Raw genomic sequence first — 22312 nt, forward strand, 5'->3', positions numbered from 1 at the left:
TGTTGTTCGCCGCTATACTAATCCTCACACCTCCCAGCTGAACAGCCACTGTCTTTACGTTCAGAGCTGTATGTCCTCAGGCTCCACGCCAGGAGTAATGGTACAGGTCTTTAGGGTTTCAACTTCCAAGGCGAGGCCGATGAAGACCACCTGAGAGACTCAAACTTCAGTTAAAAGTTTGACAGATTGTAGGACACTGAAGAATTTTTACATGTACACGAGCGTGTTTGCTTTTTATTAGTACCGTATCTTTGGCACAATTTGCACACCTATATTTTATCATGCAGCTTTCTAGGAATATTTAATGCCTGATAAGCCACAGCAATGGCTTTTCTCACTGTAAGTAGTTTGCATTTGAAGTGCAGAATCTCAGAGAGGAGGAGAAATCTGTTCCCCATCCTCTCCACACCTCTTATCATAAGCAGCCCGTGAGCTCCATGTACTGGGAAATCACCTTGTCACTTATTCAGTCAAATACACATGGTACGTGTCAGGGAGACTAATATTATCCCCTCCACTAATAAAGTCAACATACTGGAATAAGAGAGTCAGACAGTACCTTTCTGTAGTCTTCATTTTCATGCTGAGAGTGCCTGACTGTGCAGGGAAGTCTGAAGGCCCCATTAACACCACCATTTAAAACTGTGACATTTACAATGAATTTAAATTGCACTATTAGTGGATTTGCTTGTAAAGGTGATTTGAATCCTTGCAATTTTTTTTTGCATCAAGGTCAACTTAAATTTGCACCACTGACCAATATCAAGTCTCGACAGTGCTTACCTTTGAGTGGACTGAGAGCTGAAGCAGGTGGCCATGGTCCAGGAGGTAGAGCAGGATGTCCACTGATCGCAGGGTTGGCGCCTGGCTCCTTCTTTCTACATGTGGACAGTAACGAAGTACACTTGCTTTAGTATTGTACAGTTTTTGAGTATCTGTACTTTACTTGAGTGTTATTTTTTTTCCAGAAACTTTGACTCCACTACATTTCTACGAAGGCTCATTGCATTTGCTTTGAAGTCAGCAGATGATTCTTTTTTTTTTACTCTAAAATGCAAAAGTTTGGGCAGCTCATCGGTAGGGACAGGCAGAGAGGACATCAGCAGGCATTGCATTTGGTTGTGTGGTGTTGCTATGGCGATAGCAGCAGATAGAGATGAAGATTCCCCACCAGATCCCCCACGGCTGTAACGTTATCTCAAGTCCATTTTTGAGATGAAGAGAAGAGAATGATTCATATTGTTTTAAATGTTAGCTCTATTTACAGCGCACAAACTTCATCATGGCCCACAAGAGTTCGCCATCACTTGTATTGGAGTAATATTTGACCAGAAGTCTTTACACCTGGACTCAAGTAATAGAGTTGTGTACTTTGTCCAATGCAGCATGTTGAAGTGTCCTTGGGCAAGACGCTACACCCTAAATGGTTCGTCAGTATCTGGTGTGAACGAGTGACTGAGGAACAAAAATTGTAAAGCGCTTAGGCCTCCAATTTGAGAGTCAAAAATGGAGGAAGCTTTTGTAATTTACTGGCTGTGTGGCACCTTTCTCTTCAATTAACCCTCCTGTATCAGAGTAAAAATGGCTCTCAAAAAAGGAATGACTCGCAGAAAGTTATAAAGGAGGCCATCTTATGAATACACTATGTAAGCTTAGCTAAATTCATGAACTAACAAGTTTAGATACTGACTGACCATTACCACAGTTGTTAAGTTTATTTCCTCTTCAATAACTGAGGTATAACTATTTTTTAAATAGTGTGCAATGGTGAACAAAATGCCAGAGGGAAGTAAACAGGACCATAGAGACAAAACAGAGAATCTACAGGTGCCATTGATTAACACTGACTAGCTCAGCCGGCTAACAAGTTAGCATTTAGCTCGTCAGCTACAGCAGTTAGTCACAATGTCACCAAGCTTCTACAGCCAAATATTACGGAAATACATGCAGATTATTTTTTTCTTACAACTTTCCGATGTTGCTAAGTTGTAAAAGAGGAGTTTGTGTCACAAATACGTCTTCTGAATTAACTGTTAACTTCTTGTATTGTTAGCAACAAGTTAAAGAGTTTGCTAGCTGACCGTTAGCATGGTTGTTAGCTTGGAGATCTTTATTTTCACTATTCAGTAACTTTTATTTTAAACCAAACATTGTCTAATGGTAAATAAAATGCCAATTGGAAGTGAACAGACCCATAGAGAGGATTCATACAAGGGCTAACGTTAGCCCGGCCGGCTAGCTAGTTAGCGGTTAGCTCGTTAGCTACAACCCGTGTTAAGCTCGTTTATCAAAAATAATAATAATTTATTCGTAATTACTATGTTCCAGTGTGTTATTGCTTTACTTATTACTCCCTGCCAACAGCAATTCATCACTTGTCATCACTGTTTTCTCCCCAAAATTCAGACTTCACTCACCTGTGGTGGCGTGTATTTCCTGGAGCTACACGATGTTGCGCTGCCCAGTGTTCGTAGTAGGTGTTTCTGACCGCAGGTGTGAGGACGTGTTAATTGCAATTTAAAGAGTCTATCTGCTGACAGACAGCATTTCCATATTTAAAGTTATCTTGCTAATTCTTGATGTGTTTAGCAGACTATTAAAGTGAATTCAGGGACGTGATTAATTGTTGGATTTCAAATTAGTAGTGGGATGACAGGAAAAGTAAGGACTTATTTGGTATGGGTTTTACATAATACAATTAAAAAAAAAAAAAAAAAAAGACACAAATAGGAAAATCATCTTCAAATAGCCACTGTCATTTTACACTCTTCATGTTATTATAATCAAGAGAGACAGAAGAACGAAGTAAAGATCATATTTAATACAGAATGTGAGTGAACAGATGAAGAGATTATTTGTGCTGATTAAGACTAAGCAGAAGTCTTTGGTGTTTGGACATCAGAGGGAGATATATTGTGATCGAGGGACATCTGAGCAGCAGCAGGATAAATCCAACCCATGGAGTCCAGACACTGGAGGTGGTGGCTGATGACTCCGAGGCTGCTGAGGCCTATGAGGCTGATGAATCTGTAACGACTAGGTGGTGATAGGGATGTGGAGGGTGCGCATGACCGCAGCAAGAAAGAACTAAGGCAGAGAAAGAACCATGTTTAAAATGAGGAGCAGTGAGATGATAGGCTGTTACTTGTTCATTTTATCAATTAAAAACAAAAAGTGCAACAAGTCAGAAAACCAAGATACTGTTGGCCAAACCAGTTCTAACCCGGTCAGCCACTGTTATCAATATTATGTTGATTACTACGTCTCCATTGATAGAAGTTGGGCAGTAATTTGTGTACAACTGTTTAATGAGACACAAATAATAAACAGTTTTTACTTCAGCTTTGACTACTGATGATCCAAGGGGCAGCCATCTTAGATTTTGTGGTCAGGGTTGGAGAGGTTCCTCCGACTTACCACAGGGGCGTTCCAGTTGAAATTTCACACTGGGAACTTAGAAACTCAGACTTTTCAGTGCAAATGGTCATGCATTCAGTTGCTCCTCAGATGGTCCAATTTTTCACGTTGGGAAGTTGTTCTTACGACTTTGGTGTGTGGTCATAAGCTTTAAGTCATAATGTGGAAACAACATGGACGCTACAGAGAAGATAGGTTGTATTTTATTGCTTAGAGCGCTCAAAGAACACGTTGATTACAGTTTGATGCTTTATACTATGAAAATATATCGTGTAAGCTTATATTACAAATTGATTTTTGTCGCAGACTTGTTTCTGCATCGGTAGCCTACATCACCTAAAACTACCAAGAAATATTGCTTTCAACTATTCTAACTAATTCGAGTCACTCTATATGGACAGCAACCTATGGTTACACCCTAATACAGTATTAGCCTGTAAACGATGTAAGCAAAAAATTGACATGAAATATGTATTAAGAAAAAGTTCATTACCTTCAACTGGACATTTTCTGTTGTACGCCATATTTCTGCATATATGATATCAACTCGGCAAGTCGTGCACTAAAATTTTCACCGACTTTCCGAGTTAAGGGGGCATTCATGCAGAATATTCGCAGTCAGGAGTTCATTTCTCATTTGGAACGCACCAGCTGGCTACAACAGTATACAGTGAGATGTACTTTAAGATAAATACCGATACAACTGCGTGACAACTTGCTGTCTTGAACTCCAACTTACTTTCATCTCCTCATCATCTGGAGGCCCCTTGGCCGCGTGTTCATGCTCAGTGTCCAGTGAATGGCTTACGTTTAAACAGAAAAACCTTCTGTAAGTTCAACCCGCAGTAAGTTATCACTGACGTACAGTATGTGCGCACATGCAAATGTTTCATGTGCACCTCAGGGCTGTCGGGTCGTCCGCCGCTTAACTCCATCACTTTCCCTTTTTTTCTCTCCGTGTCGCCCTCAGCTCTGCAGGTTAGGACTAATGTAATCACAGACCCCTGCAGACGAGGCCAGCGCGGGAGACAGAAGCCGGGCCAGACGTACAGGTATTCTAAACTGGTTACATTAGACCAAACAGGCCATCTGTCTCCCACTGTAATTGGACACTGTGGATTAGAAGGAGACGGCAGCGTTTTCCCAGCCAAGTGGGCTAGTTACTGTTTATTTGGAATTAATTACCAAGGAGAGTGGAAACCTCGCAGTTCCCAAAGAGTGAATCCAGACACTTGAGGCCAGGATGAGAGGAAGGAGAGTGCCATACCAGAGCTATGGCAACAGAGCTGGGACAGTTCAGAGCGGCGCTCTCTCAGAATAGCTGACGTTTATTATGTTTGAAGCTCAGATGATGATGCAGCCGGTGTGTCAGAGTTAGGTAGATAAGGACAAAAGCTTTTGACAAACGCTGCCCTCCTTCTCCGATTCGGTCACCCTAAACTGAGGCAGCGAATGAATGGATGTGTTCAGCGGTGGTAACGGGTATCCTGGTGTGATGCCATTAGCTGCTCTCATGCTGTGGGTGCTTTCCAAAAGTTGAGAGAAAGGACAAGAGTATATATCTCTTAAAGAACTGTGAGAACGGAGCATCCACCCTGGCACCAGCACTTCGCCTCTCACAGGGATCACTGTGTGCACCACTAGAAATGTTGCGCAGACATGTTTTGATGTGTTTTGACAAGCTGGGGGTGAAAAAATGAATCCATGAACACAGAGTCTGTTTAAAAGCTGCTCTTTTTATTGTATCTACTTTTTAAAAAAAAGGGGGGGCTGGTGAAGGGCTGCATCACTGCATTTTTTTCACTATGCTAATGTTCAGTTTGCATGCAGTGAAATAAATGTACAAGTGAGACAACGCAATAAATTAGCATATAATTTACATTTGAAAAAAAAAAATTAGTAACAGTGTACCAACATTAATACTGAATATAAAATATACGCAACTAATCACATGATGCTTTTCATTTCTCTTGCACTTTTAAGTAAGCAATGTGACATTCAAACATCCAAGTTCACAGCAATGAGTACCAGTTTGAGTGATTTCACTTCTCTTTTTTCTGGAGGCTCCGCAATCCCGCAGCCAGCAGACGAGTTAGTCCAAGCAGTTTGAATTTCAAATGCCTCTCAGCGTCCACTGGCTGTCCTTTCCCCACGGCCTCATTCAAGGTTTGGTAACCGCTAAAATCTGCTCGACATTGTCATACTGAAGGTGGCTACAAAAAAGTAGCAGCAGCAAAATTAGAAATTAGTTGTTAACAGCTTCGATGAGATTCTTGCACACTCCATAATTGTCTCTCGGATTTCTCAGACTCCCACTGTACCTCCATAACAAGCGTGTGACGGAGACGTTCCCTTTCACAACCCTTACACCAGCAGGAATGTCACCTGGGTAAGTCAGTTACAACCGGGTGAGTGATCCATTTTTTTTGTTGGTAGCACAAACAACAATACACGGTTAACAATGAAAATTCCCAGTGTGAGGTATAAACAGATACAAACAAAAACAATAACATGACCAGCATTTACCAACAGAGATATTGACAAGGATATTATTTCATATTTGTTTGGATCCAGCCTCACGTTTAAGCACACTGGAGGGTTGAATGGAAGCACCCACTTGATAGCACCAGAAGCCTGGGAAGGCCGTAACCCTCGGAGCAGAGCGGGAGGAAAAGAAGAGGTAAACACAGTACTCCATGGAAAATAAAAAAAATTAAAAAAAATAAAAGAAGGGAAAAGCACCATTGAGTTGGCTGAGTTTGTCTTTTCGCTGAGGGACAAAGATGATGAGAGGAAAGAGGACGAGGGGGTAATTTTATCTGGAGGGGGTGTCTGAAGCCCAAATACGTGGTCTGGCAACAAGTCCGTAATGAATGTGATGTGTGTGTATATTTAGCACCGGCCCCTTGGAGGAATAGCTGGACATTTTGGGAAACACACTTTTTCACTTTCCTGCAGAAAGTTCGACAAGGACATTGATACCATTTTAATGTTTGTACACTTAATAAGAAACTAGTCAGGAGACAGTTAGCTTAGTTTAGCATAAAGACTGGAAACATGAGGAAACAGCTAGCCTGGCAGCGCTCCATCCACTTTCAACTGCTTATCTGAAACCAGGTCACAGGGGCAGCAGACCGAGCAAAGCATTCCAGACGTCCCTTTCCCTAGAGACACTTTCCAGCTCCTCCTGGGGGACCCCAAACGTTCCCAGGCCAGATGAGATATGTAATCCCTCCAGATTGTTCTGGGTCTGCCCCGGGGCCTCCTACCAGTGGGACGTGCCTGAAACACCTCTAACAGGAGGCACCCAGGAGGATCCTGATCAGATGTTGAACCACCTCAACTGGCCACTTTCGATATGAAGGAGCAGCGGCTCTACTCCGAGCTCCCTCCGAGCCTGAACTCACTAATTAACTTGTTTTATCTTGTTAGTTTAATCTGTACAAAGGTGTAAAACATTTCGAGAGTCAGGTTATTTGCTGGATTATTTCTTGGCTGGACAAAGCCTCCAGGAACGTAGTTGTAAAGCAATTTTGGCAGCTTACGCATTCCACGCATTGTGTAAAGGCCCAAGAGGCATTTTCCTCACACACAATCACTGGAAATGGCTGTAAGACAGTGAATATATATTTAAAAGCACCACAAACCCCCACGATGTGACTTAATATTATCAACAGAATCTTATCTTCTTGGGCCAATAACATTTGGTCTTGAAGAGCCGTACGATCAAATCATTTTATCCAATTCAGATGTAGTGGGAAGTCAACAGGAAGTCAGCTGCTCCACGATGCATGCCCACTATACACTACTGTATGCAACCAGAAATTCACTGCCAGGCTTATTCACTGCAGAACGCATGCTGGGATACCTGGGATGCAGACCAAGCTGGCAGCGCAACGAGAGGGTGTGACAACTTTAAAAATTTAAACAGTGCTCACATCAAGACAGCCGATCAAGCTGCAGCCACAAGCAACCAGCGAGGCAGGGCGGACACGAGTTGACGCAAATTGGTCACGTATAGCCGACATGCACTGTCAGAAGTCCCGAACGTGCTCTCAACTGGCCTGAATTTGTATTTTCTAGGATGGCAAAAGCATGACCCACCCCACTCTCCTTCTGATTGGCTAGTACTCGTTGCCTTCTTTGGTTAGGTTTAGGCGAGAGCAGTAAGATTGGTTAGTGTTAGGTTAAGAATGTGACGGTAAGCCAATCAGAGGCAGAGTACAGCAGAGAGGGTGGACCGAGCCTTTTGCTATCTCAGTGAAGGCAAATGTGGCAACTGGCTCGGCTGGAGAAGGACTCTACTGAGCATGCTCTGTGGAAGAGGAAGACATGATGGCTTTTTTGAGGCTCATACGCCCTGTGAGCAGCTTTCATAGGAATGAATGGGACACCATCTTTGAACACAGTATCCAGTTCTCCTGATGACATCGATGGGTCAAGCGCTTCACCATGAAGCTGCCAGGCAACCATTGGAGACTCCAAGTAAAGAAACAGTCCAGCATATAACCCTCCGTAAAACTACAACCACTCAGTCAAAATACATTTGAGCAGAGCCAGGCTAGCTGTTTCCCCTTGTTTTCTGTCACTATGCTAACTAAGCTAAACGTCTCTTGGCTAAAGCTTCATCGCACAGTACAGATGTGAGATTGCCTGGTATCGATCTTCTCGTCTAACTCTTGGCAAGAAGGCAAATGTCGAACTATTCCTTTCACTCTAATCAGTGCTGAAACCCAAATGATAACTTTTGATTACTCTTTAGAACTAAGAACTAGTGACCGCACTGTGATGCCAGTGAACAAACTGCTTCATAGAATATGCTCCTTCAACATGAATCCTTCAATAGTGAACTAACTGAGAGCTCCTCATGGGATGTTTAGTAAAGGCCAGTTTGGTAATTAGTGTTTCATGTGGCCCAGGCACCGTCTCATAATATCGTCGTACTCTTCTGGACTAATGTCTGACACTGGGTGAGCTTTTGTTTAAGTGTTAGGAACTAAGGCACCCGTCTGGGAAAAGAAAAAGTGATTTAAAAATAATCCTCCTATAACCACGTGGTATTTTCTGGTCCTGGATTAACATCATATATAATATACAAATCCTTACAGTATATAAGGGTTATGTTACAGTATGTAATATTTTCATTCCAGCACAGAGACGTTAAACATGAATTCAATCACATTACATTCCCTTCCATGACAGTAGGCTACTATCTGACACAAACATGATCAGAGGACAATATCTCGGCTCTGTTTGGAATTGTACAATAAATATACAGTACACTGATGGGGTTTCTCTGTTGTGTCTGAGCGGTAAATTGGCAAAAAGTATTTACACGAAAAAGTGCACCGAAGCCGAAAGTCTGCCTGCCAATAGCACCATCAGAGTCGTCCCAAAGACAGGAGTCCGACACGTTCAGCTCCCATCCCCCTCTGCTTCTAGTGAGGAGTCCTCCCCCTCCGTCTGTCTGTCTGTCCGTCTCCGGGGGTAACATCCTCTGCCAGCGATGTGTCCAGCACTTTGGATTCATTAAACAACAAAGGAAGACTAACAATGATATCAATAATTATTATTATAATAAAAATAACATCACCAACGAACAATCTTCCAAGTTCCACTTCACAGAAGTGAAATTTTAAAAACAGTTTGTGTCAGCGTTGCGGGCTGAGCAGTGGTTTGGAGGGCCGGAGGATCAGGTGTGATAAACAGGGAAATCCTTACTTCTCTCCTCCTCTTTCACCAGCGCCAATCTCTCCTCTTCTGTCTTCCACTGGTCCAGAGGGTTTTTTCAGTCCGCCCTGTTTTCTTCTTTTCTCCCTTTCAGTGCCGTGTCAGCCTCCCTCCATCTTTCTTGCCGTTCTGTCTCTCACTCGCTGCGTCTCATCAGGGTCAGTGCCCCTGGCAGGTCTTGCAGCACATTTGTCTGAAGTACGCACGGCTGCAGAACTTGAACTTGAGTACCAGCGGGCAGTAGGCCACTTTGTTTACGTCTTTGCACTCTGGAGAGAGAAAGAAGAGAGCTGGGTCACAGGGTGAAGACATTTAATACATTTTAAATTAACTTACAGAGTAACTTTTACATGTCTTCTCATGACCAAGACTCTTTTTTAAGAGGTGACCTGCTTCCAGCCCCAGTTTGTGCCTCTCATGTATCATCATTACATTCGAGCTACAACGCTACGCTTCTGATCTTTTGGCAATATGTGAAGAAGATCCTTTAACAACACTTTAAACTAAGTCCACACTACACAATTTTAAAAGTTGTCAGTTTTTTGTAGAGTCGGCTTGGTGATGCAGTGGTTAGCATTCTCGCCTCACAGCAAGAAGGTTCCTGGTTCGAACCCTGGGTAATTGGTGACTCTCAATTTTCCCTGAGTGTGAATGGTTATCTGTCTCTATGTGAAAGCCCTGTGATAGTCTGGCCAGAAAAGTGTTTCATGCAGAACATTATGATGTCACAGTGCAGTTGACCTTTGACCTTTTGGATATAAAATGTCATCACTTCATTATTTTATCCCGTTAGACATTTCTGTGAAGTTTTGTCATAATTAGCATATGAATCCTTGAGTTATGGACAAAAACATGTTTTGTAAGGTCACACTGACCTTGACCTTCGACCACCAAATTCTAATCAGTTTATTCTTCAGTCAAAGTGGACGTTTGTGCCACATTTTAAGAAATTCCCTCAAGAGAGAGAAATCATGTTCACAAGAATGAGACAGACAAAGTGACAGTGACCTTGACCTTTCACCTATGACCACCAAAATTGGTAACATTTTACTTTAAGGTATCTACATGAGGGTCACATAACACTGTCATAACTGTGACATGACACTGTCATGAACGTGTCATAAACATTATGCACATGTCATAAATGTTTATGACTGCTGTCATTAAGTGTCATTCAGTTTTTGTAATGACAAGTTGACATTGTTTGGGTTGTCTTGATTATGACAACTTGACATTAGTCAAAGTGACATTACCAGAAGTTGTCTTTGTCATGACAAGTTGACATTAAATTTGTTTGGGATGTCCTTATAATGACAAATTGACATTAACCAGGATGACATTACCAGAAGATGTCTTTGTATCAATCATTATGTCAACTTGTCATAAACACAAAAAGAGGTGCACTTCTTGTTAATGTCAAGTTGCTATGACAAAGACATCTTCTGGTAATGTTATCCTGGTTAATGTCAACTTGTCATTATAAGGACATCCCAAACAAATTTAATGTCAACTTATCATGACAAAGACAAACTTCTGGTAATGTCACTTTGACTAATGTCAAATTGTCATAATCAAGACAACCCAAACAATGTTGTTACAAAAACCGAATGACACTTAATGACAGCAGTCATAAACGTTTAAGACATGTACATAATGTTTATGACAAGTTCATGACAGTGTCATGTCATAGTTATGACAGTGTTATGTCACCCTTATGTAGATACCTTCAAGTAAGGTGTTACTGATTTTGGTGGTCATAGGTGAAAGGTCAAGGTCACTGTGACTTTATCTGTCTCATTCTTGTGAACATGAGATCTCAAAAACACCTTGAGGTAACTTCTTCAAATTTGGCACAAACGTCCACTTTGACTGAAGAATAAACTGATTGGAATTTGGTGGTCGAAGGTCAAGGTCAGTGTCACCCTTATGTAGATACCTTCAAGTAAAGTGTTACCCCAAAATCTAATCAGTTCATTGTTGAGTCCAAGTGGACGTTTGTGCCAAATTTGAAAAAGCTGGCATTCCCATGACGTCGTGTTCACAAGAATGGGATGGAAGAATGAACGGACAGCCCAACAGCATAAGGCCCAAGACCCTTTTCTAATTTGAACAAAGATGGTAGCTGGAAATGTCTGCGCTCAATTTGTACAACGTGAACAAAAATGTCCAACTTTATTATCAGTAATATTAGTACAGGGTTTCTGTTAGATTTAAAACGTATAAAAACCTTTTTAATACCACATAGAACGCAATTTAATATCTGTTTAATACTATTACAGCTTAAGTATTAAAGTGAAAGGGAAATAATGTAAGTTTTAGCTCAAATCTACACTTGCCTGTTACAAGATGATGAGCTTCTCAGCTACTGTAGCTGCAGCAGTGACAGTGTTTGCTGCAGGCAGGACAGTGCTGAATAAAACAGGATTAAACAACCTCCTGTGCAAATAATCCTACTTTTAGTTTATGGATGTATATAATACCTCCTGACTGCCTGCAATTAGTTACATAAACATCCCATAACTAACATCACTGGCTGCCACAGGCAGGAGAAAATATTTAAGACTTGTGAAGTGATATTAAGATTATTTCAATACCCTCTAACTTCAGGCCTTTTTAAAAAAAAACTGAATGATTTTCAAGACCTGCAGGATTTTTTCAGTGTTTTATATTTAATAGAAAATACTGATCTTGATGTTTTGCCTGTGTTTTATTAAAAGTGCAGGAACACATGTCATTTCTGTGACCTTGATTAGGAAATACAGTCGAAACTTGGGAGTCTTTTTTTTTGTTGTGCAACAAATGGAATATTTTCTCATCCAGATGGTCGGAGGAGTCTTTTAAGGATTCTGGAAATACCTTCAGAAACAGTGGTTAAGTGCTTTTAAACAACCTTCTGGCTTTTTCGAATACCGCCGGGTATTTATTTTTCAGAAAATCGGATGCTCGGCGCTGTGACTCACAGGATACACGAGAGGCACAAACCGGGGCTAACCTGCTACATGAGGACTGGTGCATCTCCCTCAGGCTTCAACTGAGTCAAACTCTGCAGCTATACTTGGACGCCGAGGCCAAAGCTGAGACAGATCCTGGCCTCGTTCACTAACTGGGCTTCCTGCCATCCCTACCATGCACACTCACACACATACACTCACACACAAACTGCTTGCTGGATGCCGGACAGGCAGTGCTCTAAATGCCTTATCACGATCAGAGTGTCTTCCCTTATTAGGCTTTGGCCCCTGCCTCCGCAGAGCCAAATGAAACGAGACGTTGCCTCACTGCTGTCCGTAAAGGAACAATTAGCCTACAGCTAATCCCATTAGCCAGCCTGTAAACGCTGCTCACGTTTTCCATTCAGGCTAATCGAAAGGCCCTTCTCTGTGCATCTGAATAGCCATCCATCATGTGTAAGTGTATATGGAGGGCTGAGCTGTTTCGCTTTGACCAGGAGCCAACCTCACTGGAAAGATTAATGTAGCTGGCAAAGTGTAGAGGAGTGTGTCATCCAAGCGTGTTTAGGTCATAGTAGAACAGTGAAGATGAAGATAGAGACAGTTTATAACCTTTTCAATTGAGGCTTTGTGTGAGGAAATGCACGTGCACTACAATAGGTATTCACATCTGCCTTTGCATTTGAAGGAGCTGCAGTTTTAAATAGAAACCTGTCTGGTGACACGTTTTCTTTCCTGATAAAAAAGCTGCAGGGAGACAACCGGTCGAGCCAGCGCTATTAAACTGTGATGGCAGAGTCAGATGTGTGCGGTACGTTTCCTCATCTTACCGTCGCCATTGGAGATGGGGGTGGCGTCGCACTTGCTCTCACACTGCTGCATGGTGGTGGGTCGGAGGGACTCTGCGCACTCGTTAGACGGCTGCCCGATGTACGACAGACACTGCACCGTCCTCATCTGCTGGCCCAGGCCGCACTGGGCCGAACACTGCAACAGAAAACAAACTTATTGTCTCTGCAGGAGAAAGTTTAGAGGTTACGTCAGCTATATTTAATACGGTAAATGAGGACGATCTTTCCTCTGTGACCCTACGTGCTCTAAGTCTTCCCTCTCTCATGCTTGCAGACACACACTCAGCCATTATGGGTAATCCCTGCAAACACACACACACATTACACAACTTGATCCAATCAGCCAATCATCGGGGCACGCAGGCAGAGAGCAAACAGAGTCACCTTCCCTTTTGTCTGATTCTACTGGCAGCCTGTCAGTGACTCTGAGTAACCAGGTCAACTGTTGCTCGCGAGGTTTTTCTCTGCACGAAAAAAACACAACACATTTTTGTGTATTTGTACAGTGAGACGGAGAAACAGACTGAAAATCGCCTCTTGTTTCTCCTGAGGAATACCACTCTAATTCTTTTCAGACTAAGAGCTGCAGACAGTGTGCACAGCTGAAGGAGACGAGGGGGAATCATTTGAAGATGAAATTATGAGGCCACGTCTGTTAAGTGCTGGCAGAGTGTGACAAAACCAGCAATACCTTTTTAATTTACACATCATCACCGCTCACGTTAATATGTTGAGCTTGTTAGCAAACAGCAAACAAATCCAGCAGATACAGAATAACATGATGATTCATTAGGAGTCTTTATGTTTGTGTCCACCTGATAAATGTCAGTCCAGTATTCACTCTCTTGTAGCTCTGTTTTTGGTCTCCACCGACTCCTCAGGGAAAAATCTGTCTCTTACACTGTTAAGTGTTTCACTATGTTCACCAGCTGGTCTCTAACTGTGTCTGCTGTTTGGTACATCTGTCAATGGAATGATCAGGGTCTAACACTGTTTTTAGGTTATTTGCAAATTTCTCTAAATGTGTTATTTCTTTCTGTAAAATGTCAATGAAAGAAGAATCATACATTTTTTGTTTGTTGTAGTTTCAACATGAGCGCTGTGAATGAATCATTGATCATCTTCTGACGTTTAATAAAAATGATGATTGAGAGATTAACATGATGATGGTTTGCAGAAACGTGTGAAGTAATCACCACAGTCATGTGTAATGACTTCTTGTCGGAGCTGGCACTGTTGGAGAACCTCACCGATGTGACACAGTTGGTGATCTTGCAATTTGTTTCCCCTATTTCTCATCGGCCGGTGTAATGAGTGGTAGAGCTGGCACAAGTATCGATATACAAACAGATGTTTAAGGACGCTTCTACATCTAACTCCATATGTCGAACTGCAGGAGTGGAAAAGAGGCCTGTGCAAGTGCGCCCAGCTCCACAGTGATTGAGATTTAAAAAACAGAAAATTGCGAATTTTTGCCTCTGTGTGTACGCATAGATTTTGTCGTGAATCTACACAGAATTTTATGCATCTGGGCCATGATGTTTTCTGGAACATCTTTTTTTCTAAGACTTCTAAGCGGATTTATGAACATTTACTCACAATAAAATCAGAGATTATGATATCTTCAGAAAGTATAAGTCACACTGAAACTACAAATATGTGAATTATGTCTCTGGGCTCAGATTTGACTGAGTTATGACTTGGAGATGGAGTGCAAATTGTGGTGCAAAGTGCCCCAGATGGGTGCAAAAGTACTTGAATTAATTGTCCCATCAGTTGTGTGTGACAACAGCTGCTGCTAAGAGGCTAAATCAGCAGTCAGTCTCCAAAAACTGACTTAACCATTGTTTTCAGAACACCGAAATGTACCTTTTTCCAACTTCACCTTTTCTTTTGAAAAATGAAAAGTAATCTGACAAGCAGAGCTGCAGAAATGAGACAAAAACAAGCAAAAACAAAAAAAGAGCCAAAACACTAGAAGTAAAAAATATGAGAATATCCATTAAAAAAATAAATAAATAAAAATAAGGTGAGTAGATGGATTAATGGATTGAAAACAGGACAACATTAACTTTACTGTTTCATTTTGTTTGTTTCACAGGCCTGAGACATTATTTCTAATAAGCAGCTGCCATTTTTTTTTTCAATTGTTTTTTGTTTCCCAGTCCTGCAGAGTCTTATTCAGGATTTATTTACAAGGATATCTCCAAAACATTGGAGAAATAAATGTTAATGGGTCTTATTAAAAGCAATCTAAAAGACGCCTCCTTTAGCATATGTCATACTGGCTCCATTTTCGAGGAATAAAAGAAGCAAAACTTAATGAAAAATGACTCTATTGGATGGTCTGGCGTTGGCCACAGACCTAACGGAGAGAACATTTGTTGACACATGAAAAAGGTTCTTGTACTGAACCCAAATTGTGCACCTGACTCCTATAAATGTGCCAGTTGTAATAAAAAGTGAGACTGATTCTATGGGTGGCCATTAAACTGCTTTACAGACAAAATGACTACAAAAACAATTGCGTTAGATGCCAACACGCCTTCGGCAAAACACGAGCCTCAAATGAAGCTTCGTAATTACTTTGGAAGCGTTGAGGAGCGGCCCACCTGTCAGCCATCACTGTGTCCGTGTACGAGTGTGTGATATGAACCCAGCCGTCACTCCCGCAGCTGATGAGAGAACTACCAGGCTTTCTGTCACCTCCAATGATCCGCTCTGGCTGCCTCAGATCAGTGAGCCCGCATGTCATCCCTTCCCAATTAGAGAGTCTTTATTAGGACTCGCTTCCAGCCATGACAGATGGCATACGTCAATGGTGCGACTTAAGTGGGATTTGAACCGGTGACCTTTTGGCCTTGGGAGACCAGGAGTTCGGTAGCTGGCAACAATCTCCCCTTTCTGACGCTTCGAGGGACCGGAGCAGCGAGGGCGAAGCTTGTAATTACAGCCAACAAAAAAAAAAAGGAGGAGGAGGTGGAGGGTTGTACACACACACACACACACACACACACACACACGTGTAGTGCATGAGAAAGTGCTGTGTAAGAGCAGACTCCAGCTGTTGCTCCACGAGGTATTAACCTTGCTGAGGTTATCAGTTCGGCTGCTTTGTTTACGACTGTTATTGGCTCTGATCGAATTGTAGAGGTGTTGCTGATGTCTGTGAACGCACATGTGGCCGTTATAAGACGCAAAGGGAGAGCTGTGACCTGGACCGCCTGACTCTTGACCTTTGACCTCTGACCCGAACAACAGAAACCATGACATCACCTCCACAAGTGACCGTCTTCTAAACATCAGAGCGCACTGTTTAAAAATTCCACTTTCACACTAAATTATTAACAAATCCCACAAAATAACAAGCCATACTTTTTTTGTACACACAACTTTCTGTGACGCACGTTTTGCTGGCGTCGCCTCACCAACATGAGTCAGCTGTGTTGTAAAGTGTTCAACGGCTGTGCTGAGTGTACTAAGTCATGTCAGGGTGAGCCCAAGAATGCTACTCCTCTAAACCGTGTTCCTGGAAGTGATAGAGCGGCCTGCTCTCCGAGGCAGAGATAAACTTCAAACAGCCGGGAGGATGTTACTGCCACTGATCACACACACACTCCAGGCCTGCTGGAGCACTTGGACTCGCACACACAAACACAAAGGTCTACGCGTCACAGGCCTGCTTAGTGTGTCATCCAGGTATAAATTATATTAACCATTCACCAACACATGGGATCTGTCTGCGCATCTTTTGTCTGTTAAACATCCAAGCTATCCTTTTAAAGGATTAAGCAGTGTATTGCTGTTTGGGACGCTCTCTAAAGTCATGTTTAAAAAGTGATGTGAGGGAGGTGCTGTCCTACCTGTCCCCATTCACCAGGGATCCAGCGAGGAGGAGGACAGCGTCCTAAGCTGCAGCGGATTCGGACCGGAGGTTTGTTGTGGCTCGGGCAGTGGGCGGGCGGGAAGGTCTTGGTCAGGTCGCTGCTCTTACACAAAGCGATGCGGTGCTTGAAGCCGGGGCCACATTTAGGAGTGCACTGAAGAGGGAGGAGAAGGTGTTAGAGGAACATCTCAACGCCACAATGAGCCAAAGTTAGTTTCATAATACTCTCTACAAACAGATATCTGCAAGGAGACATTCTGATTTCTGTTGGTTGTCCAAGTACACTCTTAGAAATAAGGGTTCCAAAAGGACTCCAAGAGTCGAGCTGAGATCGGCCAGTTCACATTGCTGCAACTTTTCTCTGCAAAGTTCTAAAACGGTTTTGTCTTGTCGCAAATCTTTGGTCCGAACTGGGCTCAACTTGAAAGATTTGTTGCTGAAATGTTTGCATCTCAAGTTGCACATGGGACTGAAAGCAATGACCAGCACACACAAGACAATCTCCCCAAATTTTGACCGTTGCTCCAGAGGCTTAGTCGTCATCAGACCAATAGCCAATGGGCTCCGAGACTGGTTTCAGAATCATCTTACCTCTGACCAATCCAGAGTGACCCACTTTGGCGGGCAGGACTGGTTGTTGCACGACTCTCGTTCGATTGGGCGGTGAGTCAGACAGTGGGTGTCCTCCAGTGTCTCCTCCTCAGCAGGGCCGATCTTCCTGATGCACAGGACGGTCCTCGTCCTCATCCCGCCATCACACGTCTTCCCACACTCCGACCAGTCACCAATAAACCATCTGGAAGAGACAGACATGAGTTAAATTACAAGAACCAAAGCTAACAGTGTGCCCAGCTCTTTGTGTACCAGTGTACTCTGTGTGTAAAGCAAAAATAAATATGTGTAATGACATTGTCACACCACAGCACCAAGCATAATTTGAATGACTAAAAAAGTCGGCAAGTACATACATTTACATTTCAAAATCATGAAGAAAAATCGCTGGGGGTATGTCCACAAAATGTGCTGAAGCCACACCCACTCGCAGGAAAGCTGCAGATTCTTTTAATTGTAGCACTACAGTGGATGCTCCATCTAGCAGCTTCATTAGACTTGTACAGCCAGACATGTTTGAGCCAACAATTTTGGATCGAAATCGCATCAAATCTCAAACCCTTTTCAGAACCAACCATAATACATCCACTGCACTGAGTATCCAAAACTGTCAAGTATCAAAAGTTGCCACTGAATGTCTGATCAAATGAAGGATCTTGTTCCTGATCTGATTAAAAATTATGAATTAATAATAATAATTTTAGACTAATTTATTTGGGCAAAGTCCTAGTACAGCTGCTTGAGTTTAGACAATATTTATCATGTGAGAACTTACACATGCGTCGTTTTTTGCGCCCTCAAATCCATTGTTTTTCAATGTAGACGCACGGCAGGCACGCTCAAAAGCCAGAGCAACTTGGGTATTGTGTCGGCACTATTATGGAAAATTCTGAAACTCTACCCAGCCCTACCCAGGACCACAGACCCTCAGGGGCCCGGAAAGGGCTGTTTTTTGGTAATTTGATTAATTGCAGATTTGTTTGGGAATACGCGCCATCAACGTACAATATAATCTGAAAAAAGTATGTTATAATCTATCTTTTAAACCTTTATCATTTCAGTTTTTGCTCTGGAGGTTTCCTGGCAGATTAAATTGACCCTGAAAAGGAATATTTGAGCTCCTGGGCAAATATACATGTTCACTTTCTTGCCAAGAGTTAGATGAAAAGATCAATACCGCTTTTACATTGATGAGGTTAGCTTAGCTTAGCTTAGCTTATTTTTTGCTAAATTTTGTGCAATTGCCCATTGGGGACATAAATAAAGTTGAGTTGAGCTGAGTAGCTTAGCATAGTGACTGGAAGCAGAGGGAAACAGCTGGCATGGCTTTCACTAAGATAAAAAAATTCACCTACCAACACCTGTAAACCTCGCTAACACCTTATTTCTCGTTAGTTTTATCTGTTCAAAAATTGTAATGTAACAAATAAGTTGCGGCTTAAGCTAGCTAGCTAGAGCTACCTCCGTATTTAGTGCACAGACATGTGGTATTGATCTTCACATTTAAGTCGCAGAGAGAAAGAAAAGAGTATTTGTGTTTCCAATAATTTAAAGCTATAACTTTAATAGCATTGAAATTATGTGCACTGTGATAGCAACCTCATCTCTGTGCTGCTCGACAAAGTATTGTACTAACATCTGAAATTGATATTGGAGACAACACCTGAACAAAATCTGCCTTGATCTGAACATTTTATTTCAACAATCATTAAATCCTAAACGATGCAGATAAACCCTAATGACCTGGCAGACAGGTAATCACAGTGCCGGGCCGCTGAGCTTTTCACCTCCAGAAGATTAGACTAAGTCTTTTTCAGCTCTCTGTCGACAGACTTCAGAATTAATATCATAAAACTGCCGAGACAACAGCCGTCCAAACACATCCAGCCTGTGAGATATTACATCATCTGCAGGAATGTATACAGAATTAACGACGTGTTCAAACATCTGTGTTAGCTTTCATTACTCGGGCCCATAAAACCCCGGCTATTTCTAAAACAATCGTGTTTACGTGGGCTCCTTTGGTCGGCCTGTCCTGAGGCTGCAGACGGGGTGTTTGCCTCCCTAACACACACACACACACACACACACACAAATGTCATGTGTGCACTGTAACTCAATACACACACACATGCACTGTAACAGCCTTCAAGCACTAATCAAAATAAATGAGATAGCACAAGTCTGCGTCCACTGAATACAGATGTGAAAATAAATAACCCCAGACTGTATTTTCAATGTATGAAAACAAATTACCACTTATACAGTAGATTTACGACACTATCAGTTTTTCTGTCTCACACACAAATAATTGTCAGATCGTCTGAAACTAATTAACCCGACGCATTTAATCCCTCTTTTTCCAGACGTCATTGAAGTGAGTCTGGCTCATGCTTCCAGCTACAGCGTGGGGTTTACAGACACTTGGCCACCAAACACAAGTTCATATTCCACCTGTATACGTGTATGTTACCCCTCGAGGATCGCTCAAGAAGCCAAAACAATCAAACACAGGTGGTCATTTTCAAGGGCTCTAATTTCTGGCACGAGGCAAACACTGAAAATAGTTAACATATGAAGTTATAAATCACAGCCATTTTATGATTTTCTTCCAAACACATTTCACAGAGTAAGGCTCATTGAAGGCGAATTAATATCGCGAGGCTCATTTTTATGGAGGGTTGGAAACTGTAAATTAAAGGAACACTTCACGCCCCAGATGATCATTTGTGTATCAGTTACTCACCCCCTGTCACGCTGAATTCATGAGGAAAACTTTGTTTTTCTCGCATGCCTCCGAGGTGAACGACAAATCCAAAAACAGAGACAATTCTTGATGAATTAAAGTCATAGGGGTCCACTTTTAATGACATTTTAATGAACAAACCATGCATTTACAAGCTCTTACACAACTCACACATTATAATCAAAGTGTTATTTATCCAGTTGTATGCTCAGAACTTTACAAACAGACAGCCATTTCTGTCAGGGAACCAAACTAAAAGTGTAACTTATCTATGCTCTCTTCAAAGCCAGACTCCATTGACAAAAACAGTAATTTTACCTCACTGAACACAGGAGCCACTGGTCTACTGCTGCCTCGATCAGTTAGCTAGTTTGTGTTATTGTGTGACTTTGGTGAATCCGAACGAACCCGTTAAAAGACAGAAGTCACACAAAAACACAAACAAACTAATTGATCAAGGCAGTGGTAGACCAGCAGCTCCTGTGTTCAGTGAGGTAAAATTATTGCTTTTGTCAATGGAGTCTGGCTTTGAAGAGAGCATATATAACTTACACTTTTAGCTCAGAAAGGTCTGTCTTTTTGGGAAGTTCTGTGCATACAGCTGGATAAATGAAACATGGATTATACTGCATGAGATGTGTGACTTTGTAAACATTTGTCTTGATATAGTTTTACTGGACCCCTATGACTTCAATTCAGCAAGAATTCTCTCAATTTTTAGAGTCATCCTTCATCGTGGAGGCATGCAAGACAAATTCAACGTAACATGGGGTGACAAATTGATATACAAATGATCATTTTGGGAGTTGGTATTCCTTCAAACCTGGTACGCTCAACATTTTTATATTAAAATGTATCAAAAGTCTATGTTTAATGTGTAGAAAACCTACAATTACCACCTGACACAGATCTCCTAAGCTCTACGGAGCGTTTTATCATCTTTCGGCTATTTATTTTACTTACAAGTCTACTTACAGTCTCACATCTGTCATCAGTATTGTATTCAAATGAAGCAGGCAGATGTTTTCGGAAAAAAGTACCCCACTAGCCCAGCATCAAACAAGAGATGACGATAGAGACGAGCTGGTGAACACTGTGGAGCATTTAGGAGGTGGTGGAGACCAAAAACAGAGCTAAAAGAAAGTGAATATTGGACTTACATTCACAACGTAGACTCAAACATTACTCTAAATGAATGCTAATGTTACTCTGTATCTGCTGAATGAGTGAATAGGCAACTGTTCATCTTAAAGACCCCTTGGAATTAAAGTTTTAAACCTTGAAAACATATCCACGATGTGTTTTCATATGCTACAAGACATATCATGAGCAAAAAAGGCAGGCAACACCATGGGTGGGAATTTCTTCCTTGGGAACAAACCTCCAGGGTTTGTTACGTCACAAAGCTAAGGAACCAATACCATCAACTTGCGGGGCATCAGAGTAGAAGTCAGGTAAAGATACGTATCGGTGTTTTGTAACATAAGTTTCACTTTCACTTCAATTTGTCAGAAGTGGCAATAACAAACAAGGTTTATCTAAGATTAGCAACATATTATTAGCTAAAGGCTCATCTTATTTATCTCTGTGTAAAAGCAGAAGTTTGTGTTCGATGAGCAAAGCCGATGACGGGCAGGAACGATTGAGCTGCAGGATCTATGAATATCGCAGATCCATGCATACTAAATGAGACAAAGACGTAGAGTTACATCTAAGCCATTTTAAGGCATTGAGTGATTCTTTGTCATGAAAAAAACTTGTGTATGTGTAATTTTGGTGAACAGAGACGAGTTGTTAAGCGATTAATCAATGCCAGGAGAGGAACTTTAAAACAGTGGTTCCCAACTGGTAGGTCGCGGTCCAAAAGTGGGTCGCAGGTCCATTCTGAATGGACCACAAGTGACTCGCAAACATGTCAGGTTCATAAATACAAACTTTATTTTGAAGTACAGTGAATTTCCAGCACGTAGCTTTTATTTTGAAGTGCTGTTTCCTTCTGTAGAGTGAGTGACTAACAAACAGCTACTTACTCAAAACAGCAAACTAGCTCAACAACATGGCCAAATGCAAGTATGATGCTAAATATATTAGATCGTGTGGACCTTAAACTAACAGCTAC

At 41.9% G+C, this 22312-nt stretch overlaps 2 protein-coding genes across 2 annotated transcripts in view; one reads left to right on the plus strand and one right to left on the minus strand.

Moving 5' to 3' along the window:
• cops4 (COP9 constitutive photomorphogenic homolog subunit 4 (Arabidopsis)) overlaps positions 1 to 22312 on the plus strand; it is a 520559-nt gene that overhangs the window by 20514 nt on the left and 477733 nt on the right. The window lies entirely within an intron of this gene.
• Positions 5140 to 22312, minus strand: part of adamts6 (ADAM metallopeptidase with thrombospondin type 1 motif, 6) — a 94253-nt gene continuing 77080 nt past the window's right edge. The window contains exons 17-20 of the mRNA XM_050053741.1: positions 17427 to 17631; positions 16813 to 16989; positions 12929 to 13085; positions 5140 to 9416 (exon numbers count right to left, since the gene is read on the minus strand). Of these exons, the coding sequence (XP_049909698.1) occupies positions 9307 to 9416; positions 12929 to 13085; positions 16813 to 16989; positions 17427 to 17631 (649 nt within the window). The 3' untranslated portion in view covers positions 5140 to 9306. The remainder of the gene's footprint in view (positions 9417 to 12928; positions 13086 to 16812; positions 16990 to 17426; positions 17632 to 22312) is intronic.

This window comes from Epinephelus moara, chromosome 9, assembly GCF_006386435.1.
Source record: "Epinephelus moara isolate mb chromosome 9, YSFRI_EMoa_1.0, whole genome shotgun sequence".
Classification (NCBI taxonomy): domain Eukaryota; kingdom Metazoa; phylum Chordata; class Actinopteri; order Perciformes; family Serranidae; genus Epinephelus; species Epinephelus moara.